The 15615-nt window shown below is 40.4% G+C and overlaps 1 protein-coding gene across 5 annotated transcripts in view; it reads left to right on the top strand.

Annotated features, from left to right (window-relative positions):
• The window catches only part of grin2ab (glutamate receptor, ionotropic, N-methyl D-aspartate 2A, b), a 131693-nt gene that overhangs the window by 82138 nt on the left and 33940 nt on the right, over positions 1–15615 (top strand). For 4 of the 5 annotated variants that reach the window (XM_082535270.1, XM_082535271.1, XM_082535273.1 and 1 more), the window contains 3 exons: positions 14356–14522; positions 14623–14757; positions 14859–14958. In XM_082535270.1, the coding sequence (XP_082391396.1) occupies positions 14356–14522; positions 14623–14757; positions 14859–14958 (402 nt within the window). Of the gene's footprint in view, positions 1–11644; positions 11699–14355; positions 14523–14622; positions 14758–14858; positions 14959–15615 lie in introns of those variants that run through there. The other variant, XM_082535274.1, reaches the window with a different exon arrangement.

The raw sequence follows: 15615 nt of genomic DNA, 5'->3' as shown, positions 1-15615 counted from the left end.
CGGAGAGGCCAGCCACCCTTCAGAGGAAGCTCATTTCCGCCGCTTGTATCTGCGATCTTGTTCTTTCGGTCACTACCCACAGCTCGTGGCCATAGGTGAGGGTAGGGACGTAGATCGACTGGTAAATTGAGAGCTTCACTTTTATACTCAGCTCTCTCTTCACCATGATGGACCGGTGCAGCGTCCGCATCACTGCAGCTGCAGCCCCAATCCGTCTGTCGATCTCCGACTCCCTTCTCCCATCACTCGCGAACAAGATCCCGAGATACTTGAACTCCTCCACTTGGGGCAGGAACTCATCCCCGACCCGGAGTGGGCACTCCACCCCTTTCCGGCTGAGAACCATGGCCTCAGATTTGGAGGTGCTGATCCTCATTCCCGCTGCTTCACACTCGGCTGCGAACCGTTCCAGTGCGAGCTGGAGGCCCTCACCCGATGAAGCCAACAGAACCACATCATCCGCAAAAAGCAGAGATGAGATTCTGAGGCCACCAAAGTGAAAGCCCTCCGCCACTTGGCTGCACCTAGAAATCCTGTCCATAAAAATTATGAACAGAACCGGTGACAAAGTGCAGCCCTGGCGGAGCCCATCACCCACCGGGAACGAGTCAGACTTATTGCCAGCAATGCGAACCAAGCTCTTGCAATGGTTGTATAGGGATCGAATGGCCTGTAGCAATGGGCCAGACACCCCATACTCCCGCAGCACGGGAAATGTAAATGAGCAAATATAAATGATGCTACACTGATAGATTGATTTTAAAAAAAAATTGATACAACACAGTTTTGTGATATTTTTGCTTGGTGATGTTATGTCAATACAGGGACATCAAAAATGTATGTATTTAATTAAATAAACAGAACAAGAAAAAGAGGGTCCTCTCTTTCAACACCATCCTGAGATAACATTAGTCAAGCACACTCACATTAAATTGGTTCAGCTGAAAAACACTGGACACACTCGCCTTGGCAAAGCTAGATCCCAATACAGAGCAGGCTAATGGCTCAGTCACACGAGTAAAAATGACCATGATCACGGCGACTGCACAGGTTGTCTGACAGGAAGCAACCTGCGGTCACTCTCAGAGGTTTGCAAATAATTGCTGCCTAATTTCTAAATACAGACAGATTGCCAAAGTGTTGCCATCATTATGAATGAGTCTTTGTCAATGAGTGCAACTTGAGGGGATTTGACTCTCTGAGTGCCAGCTGGTTGCATTCTAGTTAATTTCCTGTAGAACAGAAAGGTTGATAAGCGCAAATGTGATAGTGAAATGTGTGTTTCTGCCTCTATAGAAAGCTACAGATATGTGATTTTCAGTTATTTCTCACAGTTAATTGGTGTATTTTCATAAAAAGTCTGCATGTTATTACCAATTTGACCCCATTCAAGTTGGCAGACTGATAGCAGAGTGAGTCCATCTTATCTCATGGCAGCCTTTTTTTTTAGTGATGCAGTTATGCAATTTGTGCAAATACCCCCAGTATCTTCCTGTTAAAAAGGAGTTTTTCCTTCCCACTCTTGCTGGGTGTTTGCTCATAGGTGGTCATCTGATTGTTGGGCTTTTCTCTCTGTTATTACAGGGTCTTTACCTCACAATATAAACCACCATGAGGCAAATAAATATACAAATAAATATATAAATGAATTTGAATTTTTTTGCAAATATTGGAAAATGTTAAAAATCACAATAATAGCATATTATAAGTACTGTGATAATGTTGTATCATGGGGTGTCTGGTGATTCACATAACAGATAGATAGAAAGATTTCTTTCTCCTATAATTTCAGAGAAAAACATTGATGTTTAAACAATGCTCTGTTGGGACTAAGGAACCCATAACGTTTCAATAAAATGTCCCAGACACCAGCAGCAGTTTGAATTCCTGATATAAGCCAGGATGGAACCAGATTTTCATATTGATCCGATTTTAGCATCCAAATGTTGCAGCAGAAGTTGAAACTCATCAGACCATGCAACATTTTTCCAATCTTCTCTTGTCCAGTTTAGAGATGGACCGATCCGATATTACGTATCGGTATCGGTCCGATACTGACCTAAATTACTGGATCGGATATCGGAGAAAAATAAAAAATGTAATCCGATCCATTAAATATCACAAAAGCACCTCACAAAACTTGCAACACGCCGTAACTCACCTCAGAACGTTAGCAGTCGGAGCAGTATGCATCACGTGATAGAGCGGCTGTGGCATGCGGGACCTGTCGGTGGTCTGGATAGCATTTGGAGCTTCGCTAGCAACCTGGCATTTCATCTCCGACAAAGTTATCCCCGAGAGAAGTAAAGCACGTGTGTAAGTCCATCTCTGAATGTTTGTAAAGCATTCCCACGTTAAGCTTAACGAGCGACTGCCTCTCGCTCTCCGGCTGCTACTTCAATCGTGAAACTGCTTAAATGATCAGCTGATCGGCTTTTCTGTCGCGAGTCTGTCTCTCTTGTTTGTTTTTGGTCCACTTTGCACCAGAAAGAGGAAACCAGCGGCTGAACAACAGCAGCACGTTTAAGCTTGATAAGCTGTTGTTACAATTTATTTATTATTACTTTCTACTCCAGGATCTTTTTCTACGTAGCTGACGACTGGTAACTGTGCAGGGGCGGATCTAGCAAAGTTTAGCCAGGGGGGCCGATAGGGCATTAACTGGGAAAAGGGGGCACAAAGACATACTTTTCTTTCTTATTCTCATTTAAAATGTCAAGCTTTTAATAAATAATTATCTGACACCCAAAGTTTTAATTTGATGTAAAATGAATAGAAGTCAATTACTGTATATAGTGACTATTAAGTCTAATATATATACCCTAGTAAGCTATAGTACTTTTTACTTTGGGAAGGTACCATCTGTGCAGTCTGCAATTTTGTTGAAGAAAGATGTTGAATCTATTTAATATTTCTTGAAAAAGAATTGATTTCTGTGCATTTTTTTTTCACACTGCATCAAATTAAGGTTGATTACGTCGATTAAGCATCATGAGGTGGAGCGTGAGGGGTGGTTCCCTATTTTTTATTTATTTATTTTTGTTGTTGCTGGGAGTTGGAACCCTATTAGTTAGGTTGCTTAATATTTATGCTAAGTACTCTTTAAAATACCAGAATAGGGAGGATGGTGTAGGTCTAAGTTTATTAGATTGATCAGTATTGCTGAACTATGAAATATTTTTTTTGTATACAGGTATAACAGAATAGCTTTAGTGTAGTTGTTGTTTTAAACTTGAGTATGAACTTGCAGACTTGCAAAATGCAGCAAGATATTTTAAAAAACAGTTTTGTTGATTAAAAAACACTATATCGGATTCATATCGGTATCGGCAGATATCCAAATTTATGATATCGGTATCGGTATCGGACATAAAAAAGTGGTATCGTGCCATCTCTAGTCCAGTTTTTGCGAGTCTATGTTTCCTGTTCTTAGCTGAGAGAGTGGAGTAGTACATGGTGTGGTCTTTTGCTGTTGTAGCACATCTGCTTCAAGTTTCACTTTGTTGCACATTCAGAGATGCCCTTCTGCATACCTTGCTTGTAACAAGTGGATATTTAAGTTACAGTTGCCTTCCTATCAGCTCAAAGCAGCACAGCTCAAATGAATAAGGTACTGAACATGTGTACCTGATACAATGGCTGGTTAGTGCGTATTTTTAAAGTATTTTAGAAATAACTTTTTCTTCTTCCATAGTTCTCTACATCAGTGGATGCAGACCTTTACTTTAAAAGTAACATCCTCAGCAGTGTGACCATTTAGGACGGTGTGTTCTGGATAACTCAGGAGTAAAATAACATTAAAACCATTTAAGTGTTGGGTCGGAGACGGAAAAGTGTTTTAAATGTCAGGAGACCCGCCGTATTCCAGGCCCATTTACATTCTGAGGTTTCGTTGTGAGCTTTGTCTATCTGAGGCTGCGCTGCTGTCCATTACGTGCTTCCCATGGTTTTGTGGTGAGACCTAATCTAAGCTAGGCTGTGCTAGCTTTGGGGCTCTGCGCTCTGTTAAATGGTATTCTGTGTTTCCATGGGGAGTGCAAGACTTTTAAATACTACAGTAGATTTAAGCAGCGGGACTTACCTCTTGTTAAATACTAAAGTAGTCTTTGTTAGCACTGGGAACCAATGTCTGCAAGCTAAATGCTATAGCTCAATCCCAGAAAAGTAGAAAGCCTGTGCATGGTTGGTGGATGTGGGCTTTGGGACCTGTCTCTGTGTTCTAAAACTGAAGCGCTTTTAGAGCTTAAGGGACCTCTGCTTGTTAGCTATTGAAGGACCTGCCTTACGTCAGTGTTTTTAATGCTGCAGAGGTTGTCGACTGTGATGTCCCTGCTCGCAGCTTTCAGGAATACCCACAGACTGATGTTTGATGTAACATGTGTTACTATTATATTCATAAAACTGCTCTTTGTAGAGTTCCTGAAGTCACAGCACAGTTTAAACACCAAGAAATCAAAGTACACGTGTAGAATTAAATGCCCCCGTTGTACTGAAGCTATTCTAACACAAGCAGCTCTCTTTGAATAACTCCTCTTTGGCCTGATTATTCTGGTTTTGGTCAAGTAAAAAAATATTCCTTTCCTTGGCTACCCGAGGTGTTTGTTTGCGAATAGATTTCCTGAGCTAATTCTATGTTAGCGCATGGATTTAGAGCAGTGTTTGTTAGCACTTGGGTTTGCAGAACATCTGCTGAGCATTTACAGAGAATTAGACTGCAGCAGAAAATGTGTCGCGTTCACCAGTGAAGCTCTTTAGTTCAGTTTTAATGTTTGACAGGCCCGCTTGTCATGCCCCTATGTTTCACCCTCTTAACGCACTAACCTGCAGTGTTAAATTATTCCTAATTGCACTAAGATCTAATATCACAGGACAACTAGGACAAAAAACAAAAAAACAAAATCTGTTGTGTACAGCTGTCCCCAAATGTGCTTACTGATGCCATCCCATAATTTATATACCAAAGTACTTCTTTTTTTTGTCAGTCACCTGTATCTCAGACCACAGGGAACTGAGGTAGTACATTTTCTGCACTATGTACCAGTAGACTTTGATGTTCAGTTCACCAGAATAATGTGGGGATTTATTTTAAGCTTTCTACAACTCAACTTTGGGCAGAATCTCATTCTGGGTTAAAAAAAACAACAAAAAAAACCCTCTGCCACTGTCGCTGTGGCTGTTCTCTTCTACAAGTGACCCTTGAAGCTTCACTTTGTTGACACAGATTTTATTTTGCCATGCTAGTTTGTTTGCACTTGGGGGCCATACTTTGTCAGTCTAAGTTAACGTAGCTGCTCTATCCTAACTGACCTGCTGCATTAAATATTAATATAGCACATTGCTGGCCTCATCACCCTCCTCCTCCTTCTCCTCCTTCTCCCCCCTCACCCATCTATTTGTCATCATCCCGCACACTGGCTTTATTCTTTTATTTTCTTCTGCCGCATGTCATGTACTCTCCTTCCAGTCATTTGGCTGTGGTGTCTTAGCATGTGGTTGCTCAGTTCTTGCTTCATCCACCTTCACTAAGGGTAGTTTCAACTCCAACTCCTCCTCCATCCTCTAGCCCGTATGACTCCATCTCCCAGCCGTTTCTAGAAATGTGTCAGTTCATCCGTCATTAGCCTGAATCTGCACCGCTGCCACTACACTTTCATATTTTCTTAATCTGATTGCTGTAAACAAAAATGAATTTTGACATAAAGCACCATGTGTGTGTGAGGGGGAGCGAGAATAAGTGAGATACTGTCTTGGTTTTGATGGTGTATTATTCATCAGTATGCTGGCTCTTGAGTAAGGCTGTATTTTAGCCGCTCTTTGTGCACGAGTGCGCGTGCGTATGTGCCGTGTGCATGCACATGGAATGATGTGAAACTGTACGCGAAGTTCACTGTATTTGTATAATTGATGCACAATGTCATCAGAGAATCTCTAGGTATGTGCGGTTATAATGTGGAGACACATTTGCAGTTTGTGTGTGTGTACACACGTGTTATGTTCATGCATTATTCATAGGTAAGCTTCTTGGTGGACTTGTGTGATTTGATGAGAAGGTGCAGGTCTGTGTCAACGTCTCTTATCCTTTATAATTCAGCAACCAAGCAACCACGAGCAATTATCATCTTCTCCTCCAGTTTTCCAAAAAGACTTTCACCTCATTCATTCTAAATTCTCCACATGCCCGCCGTCCTTCGCTCTGCCCTCGCCGCTGAGGTAATGAAGGCACACTGCACAAATCTGTAGCTGAAAAAAAAAGCATGAGATTTGAGAATGTGTACCTGTGAAAGATGAATTCATCTGGTCGTGCAGTGAGACTGTTAATGTTATGATTTTTTTTTACACAAGAAGAAATAAGGTACCAGTGCTTTACTGCAGTTTGCAGGAAAAGCATGTGTAAAGTAAATGCATTTTGCTTTATGAGAATATCTATACTAGCCAAAAATAAAGCATAAGTTTTTATTTTAAATCAATTTATTAGACTGACACTATCATATATGTACATGCGAGATATTTACTATGAGGCATGGCCTCCTCTGGATGCAATGCACGCAGCACACCTGTCTGCCCAAGGTCTGTAAAAATGTCCCAATCTGTTGAGGGAATTGCTCTCCATCCAGGTTAGTGTAGCCTGCAGCTGTGCAATGGTCATTGGTTGTGGTTAACCCTGATGCAAATGTCGACCCAGCATCTCCCAGGCATGCTCAGTAGGACACGTATTTGGACTAAATGCTAGCCAAGGAAGTGTCTGGATATGCTCCTGATCCAGAAAGGCCTTCACTGCTCTGGCGTTCCTGGCAGTGTTTGGGTGGGCATTGTCCGGCTGTAACAGTCATAGGACAGGGTCCTCCTGGAAGAGTGGCACAGGTACAATTTGGAGGACCACATTTCGATACCTCTGTCCAGTCAGATCTCCGCCAACAACAAGAGTCCAGCATGCAGTCAGCTGCAGCACGGTTATTCATATTTTGGTTTTTGGTGTGTACAACTGTAGCTTGCCTCCACCAGTGTGTGAATGTGAGAGTGAATGAATAGTGGAATTGTAAAGCGCTTTGGGTGCCTAGAAAAGTGCTATATAAATGCAATCCATTATTATTATAACACAGAAAAGGAAAAAGGACAAAGAATCCTGAATCTAAATGAACAACACATTACAGGACACAATAAACAGCTGTAAAATCAAAGTCAACAAGCCATGTCTGGGTATTAGGTCTGGACAGTAAGCGGATTTTGACCTTTTCTTTGATCCGTACTCCGCAGTTGCTTTATCCACGCCCTGCTGCAGGCACAGGTCAGTGGTGGACAGCTCCACGATACTGATTCCTTCAAATATTTCTGTATTTCAAAACATTGTTTTAAAAGAGGGGCGTTCTGATGCCTCGGCAGCACTGTTGCGTCAGAGCAAGAAGATTCTTGGTTGTAATCACGAACAGGTGAAGTAATTTAATAATAATAATAATAATGGATTGCATTTATATAGCGCTTTTTGCACATAAGAGACATAAGATGCCTTTATAAGTTGAAACTATATGTGTATTGGTGTTGATATTGGCTATACTGATCCTGGGTTTGGTTGGTAACGGATCAATACCAAAATTTAGAGTATTGCACAGCACTTCTGGTTCCTCCTACAGTCCAAAGACTTACATGTTAAGTTAATTGATGATTTTAAACTGGCTGTATGTGTGAATATGAGAATGGATGTGTCTGTCTCTCACTGCTGTGATAGATTGGAGACCTGTCAAAGGAGTGCCCCGCATTTTAAACCGTGACCACTGCAATAGGCTGCAGCTTCCCTGCAACTCTGAATTGAGTGAGCTATTAAGAAAATAAATGAATGCTTAGCTACAATCTTTAAACTGTAGGAGTAATGAACAACTCGTCACTAAACCAACAAAACATCCCATTTCACTAAAAAAAACAAAAATCAAACAAGTCTTATAAAATGTGTCAGACTGCTACATAAATCATCATTTAAATAACTACACGAAGAAACGCCTAGACACAAATACTAGAAATGAAAAACAGCCGTGGCTTTAGCTATATCTGTGTAGCAGTTTACAAATATATGTCTGTGTAGGTTCTCAGTCATCCAGGCAGTTAGTAGTCTAAGTTGGTAATCTAAGGCAGTTTGCAATAATGTTTTGTCATAAATGTTTTAAACTCAGATATGCACAGGTATCCAAACACACTCGTGTAATTCAAACACACACAGTACATTTTTAACACCCCTCAAACAAAAAAAGAGCACAAACATTTGTGGTTTAACTACAAAAAAGAACAGAAAAAGATTAGAGGTAAACCTGCGAGTCAGGCTAAAAGTCCTCACCAACATCTCATGTGAGGTTTTATGGAATTAGCGCCTGTGGAAAGCATGTTCTCGAGTATCTGTCTAAAGTATGAGGGGTCTTTACAGTTTTAAAAAGGCAAAAATGAAACATCAGATTTTGAAACTCTGAAAATGTCTTTTTAAATATATGATCTTGTCTAAAAGCTGAGACAGGGACAATTAGGGATTATTAAAGTTATACCAAAAGAAAAAAAATACCAAGTGGAAAATCTCACTTTTAATTATGTTAATTGCCAGCAGGTAAATTTGATAATTGGGTATTAAAAGGGCATCTAAGAGAAACTCTTTTAGAAGTAAAGACAGGGAGGGTATCACTTTCTCTTAAACACAAACAATTTTAAAATAACCTTTTTCAGTGTGAAATAACAAAGGACATGGGAATTTCATCATCTGCTGTTCCCAATATCTTTAAAAGAGTCAGAGAATTCGTGAAAATCTCTGTACACAAGAGACAAGGCCAAAAATCAATATGGAACGGCCGTGATCTTTGAGGCGTCAGGCAGCACAGCATTAAAAACAGACACCTTTCTCTAGTGGAAAACACTCCTTGCTTCATCCTCTTTTGCCTGTCACATTCTTTCCATCCGTTGTTGGCATTAACCTTCAACTCACCCGAACTGCTTTCTCAACATTTATAGGTTTCATCACATCGAGTGAGTCTGAGTGATACCTGCGTGCCGTAGTTGTGCCTAAATCTGGCCACATGTTGATACTCTTATCCATGGCAACACAGTGCAAATATGTTTTTTTAACTAGCTTAAATGTCCTTGAAGTTTTCTTAAACACTAACTGAGATCAGTAAAAAGGATTTCTCCAAAGAATGTTTCAATGAGGACTATATTCAGAGAAAAGGACATTTTAAAAAAAAAACTGCAAGAGAAATGACACTTAAATCTAGTCAGTTCTTTTTTAAAATGTTTTTTTGTTTATTAATGTGAAATATGAAACTGCAAATATTGTATTTGCAGTTCTACAACTGCTTGACGTTCTCATTCACCCGTTCAAACATGAGCTCACGTACCAATGAGAGTGGAGCGGTGAACACTTTAGCGTGTAGAGGTTTGAGGAATCAAACCACCGTCTGAACTGAATTTCAAAGTGTATGGAAGTCATTGGTGACCTTTTTTTTTAATTTTTATTGAGTATCAACAATGTAGTACGAAGATATACATGTAGCAAGGCCACAATGCTCCTTTTTATATATTTACCCCACCCCAAGAACATGTTGGACACCGATCCAGAGGGGAAAAAAATTAAAATAAATAAATGAATAAAGTGAATTTAAATGAGATACAAGGAAATTCACCATATTTGAAGATGTGCACCTAAAGGGCAATAGTTTGCACAAAATTAATCATAATCACACAGGAAAAGGATGTACGGCAGCTGTCAAGCATCTATCAGGTGGCTATGGTTTTAATGTATCCCAAACTGCAAAGAATCTCTCCTTCGACCCCTTGAGAGCATACTTTATTTTTTCCAACTGTGTAAATTGTGTCAGGTCACTGAACCACAAAGCCGCTTTGGGTGGCTTTTTTTTTTAAGTTAAGAAGGAGCTTGATCAAGTCCCCAAAGTGATGCATATGGAGGAGAAAACAACCAACATTTTTTAACTGTTGAGGCAGAAAAAACACAGGTGTAAGTGATGCCAGTAACAATGGATGCTTCCCATTTAGGTGAGTCCTTTCCAGGTATTTTGCTGGCTGGTTGAAATGGATTGATGGGACACTTAATGCATCTCAATAGTCATTAGGGTTATTCATTACACCTGCGCCTATTCGGCTGGGATGAGTTAAAATGCAGGCACTGTAAAGTGACTTTTTCTTACTGGTGATAAGTTCACTAATGAAAGGACCAGAGGAAGTGTAGGTTTCTGTGAACTAATAAAAAAAACCATCTGGACTATTCATTTTATTGCTCCGAATAGAGATCTGTGAGCATATGCTACTATAATCTAATACACCTGCCCAGGAAAACAGAGCTGATAGATGCTGAAAGGGTGGATGATCACACATCAGGTTATTCAACCGGTTTATTCTAACAGTGTGCACCCTTAATGTTCTACTTAAAATCAGAAACTAATAACCATAATGGGGTGTCTGATGATACTGCTGATAACACAAAATGTTTGTACATAAATTATTTGATGCGGATGCAACACCAGCATTTATATAAATAAGAAATATAAGTGTGATTTAAGCTCTTGTTACTGGACAGTCTTTGCCTTTGCAACAGTCTTGCAGCTGAAAGCAGTGTAAGAAGATGTTGCCTCATACAGCTGATGGTAATTAAGCTTGAATTTTCCTGTAGAATAACTAGCTTCAGATCCACCACCTTCACTAAGAAATAAAACATATATTCTTAAAACAATCTGGATAATCTTACACAATCAGCTCTTACATAGTATATTGTTCTCAAAATGAGATGAATAGGACTTTATGGTGAGATGTAAGACTGCAAGTCTTGGTTAGATCCAGAGTTTTACTAGGAAGCTTAAATTGAGAAGTTATGCAAGAGGTCTTACTCTTAAATTAGGGAAAACAATCTTGTTCCTCTGCTGGAATATTATGTAAACGATTTGTTCAAGCCTGTTAACTGTAGCTCAGTGTTAGCTGGAGTATCCTATTATAACAAAGTTGGATATATTGCCTTAAAATGAGATTACTATTCTAATACAAAGGGCTTCTCAGACAAAGAAGACTCATTTCCTACAAAGAGGTTTCTTTCTATGGCTTTCTTTTTTTTTCTTTTTTTTTGGCTGTTCATTTTCAATAAAGCGCAGCTTCGATTACGATGACAGGTGTAAATGTACCATGAACATACACTCACTGGACACTTTATTGGGTATGCGTTGCTAGTCCCAGGCTGATTGGCTTCTGAAACACCGCTGCAGACTTGGACTGTTGGACTGTTCACGAGGACTTTTTCTAAACCTCAGTAAATTTGGACTGAGATGTGGTGACTATGGAGGCCATTTGTATACAGTGAACTCATTCGCATGTTCAAGAAATCAGTTTGAGATTTTTTGAATTTTGTGACATGGTGTGTTAACCTGCTAGAAGCAGCCATCAGAAGATGGGTACAACGAGGTCATAAACTGATGGACATGGTCAGCAACAATACTCCAGTAGGTTGTGGTGTTTAAACAATGATCAGTTGGTACTAGGGGGTCCAAAGCTACCAAGAACATATTCCCCACACTATTTCATCACTAGCAGCAGTCTGAACTGCTCATACGAAGCAGGATGGACCCACACTTTATGTTGTTTACACCTAATTCGCACTCTACCATCTAAATATTGGAGCAGAAATCAAAACTCATCAGCCTAGGCAATCTTCTATTGTCCAAATTTGGTGAGCCAGTGCGTATTATAGCCACAGTGTCCTGTTCTTAGCTGACAGGCTGTGGTCCTCTGCTGCTGTAGTCCATCTTCAGAGATTCTCTTCTGCAGTGAAGCTCTTCTGCATACCTTGAGTATAGAGAAGAGTGATTATTTGAGTTACTCTTGCCTCCCAGTCACTTTCAAGCAGCCATTCTCCTCTGACCTCTCAGATCAACGAGGCATCTTCACCCTGAAAACTCCCACTTATTCAATACTTTCTCTTTTTTGGACCATTTGGTATACAACTGAGATGGTTGTGTGAAAGAATTACAGCAGAGGAGCTTGTTTCAGACGAGGCCGTCCGGCACCAACAACAATGCACATTCAAAGTCACCTAAATCACCTTTCTTTTTGATTCTGAAGCACTATTTGAACTTTAGCAGTTTGTTTTGACCATGTCTACATGCCTGGAAGCACTGAGTTGCTGCCATGTGTGGGTAGATTAGGTTTATAAGATATTAGGTTTAACAAGCAGTTGACCAGGTGTACCAAATGAAGTGGCCAGTCAGTACATATAACTTTTAGCACCACCTAAGTAGCTTTGTGTGTGTTGCAATACAATGCACACAATGCTAAAATTAAAAACAAGATATTTTAGACTCCTTATATTCAGTTGCTTTATGTGTCCAACCAACAATCTCGAAACCTTTCAGGCTAGGCAAACTTATTTAAATGTGAAAATCGAGGTGCATAGTACAATAATTACCTAATCAGTGGTAAAAATCACTCATGGCTTGCTGGCTTCCTCGTTCCGATATTGACACACTTGCTGCATTTGTGCACATGCATTATTACAGTCATTTTGAGTGCACTCATTTACACATGAATGATTTAGATAATGTGGCTATTATATGTAAATTTGGTCTTGTTTACAAGACGACTCAGACAATCAGGCAAGTCGGACTTTGTTGCAATGTCAGGATGTTCCTTTGTTCCGGATCTTAACAATTTGCCTTGACAACTAATAATCTGCAGTGGTCAAAAGTAGAAAAGAGTGACCCAAAATCATCACCGTTATTAAAGCTCTGGCAGATAATTAGGTTGACCGGCTACCTGACAAATCAGATTGCTTGTAATCTCACTCGCAGCACTGATTTATATGTGAGTGTACAGCTGTGCACTTGAATATAAGCGAGTGTTAGTGTGTGGTAGTACCTGTGCTTGTGTGTCCCTCTTATCTAGGAAGAGCTGAGGATGTGCCTGTTGCCACACAGAGGGAGATTTCTTTTTTTTTTTTCCTTTTTCTAAGCCTCAGTAAAGTATAAAGACACACACACACACAGATGAAAAAAGCAAGATAGATCTTTTTGAAGTACAATTTCATCCTCTCCCCTTCCCACTTTTCTCCTTTTTTTCTTGTGGTTGAGGGAGGCGTGTTGGATCTGATGTGCGTTACGGCTACAGCCGAGAAATTTTTGTTGGACCAAAGTACTACGTGCGCAAACAGCATAGACGCACACATGCACGCACAACTGAAGAGAAGAACGGACTCTTCGTCTGTGTTCACGAGGGCTTTGATGTTTAATGTGTCACGTTTTTCGATGCCCTCTGCTGAAAGTGTTAAAGCATGTATGTGCGCGTGTGATCTTTCTGCCTGCAGAATAGAGGCACAGTCATAGTGAAGGAGGGTTTGATGTCAGTGTCTCTCTCTCTCGCTCACATACTTTTCCCCCCACTTCTTCTGCAGCAGGTATCTCAATCTCACTCAGAAGGCTGGAACATTTTTCTCCATCTCATTCACCCCTCTCAGCCTTTTTCTCTTTCTCCCCGTCCACACCCCCACCCCCTCCTCCTCTTTTCTCCCTCCGTCTCTAGTGGCTCGGCCGTGTTGCTGTCTGTTTGTTGGGGGTAGATTATCCTTCATGCAAATATACATTCTGCGATCATTAGCAACTTATTTCACACTCGGTTTGGGGTTTCATTCTGCTTAACAGCTGCTTTGGTTTTGATAGTGCATACTGCTCTTTTACTCTCACACAGTTTCCTCCTGAATCTGAGACGAAATGATTTAAGTGTGTATGGCATTGTGAGTTATTGCTCCAAAGCTGTGAACATTTCGATCCGCAGTTTAGAGACGATGGTTTCCAAATGAGACAGTTATAGGATGACTTTATATATTGTTGCAGTTAGCACGGGGGGGAAAAGGAAAAAAACAAAACATAATGACTCAAATGTTTTTAAGTCAGTTCACATGATTGGAGACATCAGTATTTGGCTCAATTACCTTTCAAGACAATGCCTGGCTGTTTGGTATATTGGCTACGGAGTGCTGAAGTGAATCAAACCTGTGAGTTATGAGGCAGTTATCTCCTACCATTAGGCCCCCTTGTTGCCGGCAGTCACTCTTCTTGCTGTGCAGTCTCACTTGTTGTCGGAATCTCTCAGCATCTCTTCGTCCCTTTCCCATTTTCCCTCTCTACTTGTCGCTTCTCCAGCTCTTGCAAGTCTCTCTTATCTCCCTTCTTCTCTCGGTCTGTCTTGCTGATTGTAAAATTGAAAAGGGCTCTAATTCTGGTTTTTTGCTCACATAGACTCCAGTGCCTTTTTTATCCCTTTTTCTGCAATTAATTTACTTCCTCTGAAAAATCTGCTGACTGTCTGTGCTGCTGGCCCCACATGTCATTGCAGGATGAGAAATCCACATTCTTCCAGTTCGGCGCGGCTCTTCAGCAGGAGGCTCTGCTCATGCTTGCTATCATGGAGGAATACGACTGGCATGTTTTTTCTATCGTCACATCCAAGTTCCCCGGGTACCAGGAATTCATAAGCACGCTGAGGGTAACTGTGGATCACAGGTAATGAAAACACCACACACAAACGCACATGTTGTTTTCTTTCCTTTATTTATGATAGCTGACAAGCTGTGTGTTATTGTTTAATGGTTTATTGTTACAGCTTTGTGCGATGGGACATGCAGAGTGTGGTGACTCTAGATGCTGTGGATGGCGACCCAAACTCTAAATCACACATTGCACTCAAGAGGATCCAGAGTCCTGTTATATTGCTCTACTGCTCCAAGGATGAAGCCGTGTAAGTGTTTGCGTGTGTTGTTTCGTTGCGCCATTTCTGTCTCTTTGTCACACACTGCCTTCACAGACTTCAGCAATGGATCTGTCTCCTTTGTTTGACAGGTATATAATGGAGGAGGCTCGGTCCTTGGGTCTGATAGGAGCTGGTTACATCTGGATCGTGTCCAGTCTCACCACTGGCAACCCAGACTTTACCCCTGAGGTAGTGAGGTCCCATATGTAGTAACAGGTGGCCACTTTTGTGTGGTTTGATAAAACAAGCCGTGTTTTTGATCCCAGGCTGTTGCAGGTCATCTGCTGACTATCCCAGATTTCCCCTCTTATTTATGAATGCTGACCATGATACATGGTCAGCTTTTTTGAGAAAAGTTACATAAAAAATAATATAATTCTCCGTACCCACAGATTAATTAATTGTTTCACATCTAGTTTAAATAAATAAAAACTCTGACATATTGTGTGTATGTATATATATATATATATATATATATATATATATATATATATATATATATATATATATATATATATATTAGGGGTGCAACGATACACAAAATTCTCGGTTCGGTTCGATACTTTGGTGTCACGGTTCGATATTTTTTCGATACAAAAAAAATGTTCATGCCTTTTTAATTTGTCATTTATTAAAATTATAAATATATATTTTAACTCAAAAGTACAGTTTTTAAATTTAACCCTAACCCTTGTGCGCGTTTTTTATTTTGACAGCGAATGCGCACCTGCGGACCACTTATGTGCAGCCCTGGTTATTTAGCTCGTCATATTGCAGCCACAGAAATTCTTTTGTCCATGAAACCATAAAGCTGCACTTTCTTTTTGCCTTATAGTCTCATTTGTC

Source organism: Aulonocara stuartgranti (assembly GCF_965226115.1).
Source record: "Aulonocara stuartgranti genome assembly, chromosome: 6".
NCBI classification, from domain to species: domain Eukaryota; kingdom Metazoa; phylum Chordata; class Actinopteri; order Cichliformes; family Cichlidae; genus Aulonocara; species Aulonocara stuartgranti.
The sequence above is the reverse complement of the archived record's forward strand: the minus strand, read 5'-3'. Positions and strand labels throughout refer to the sequence as shown.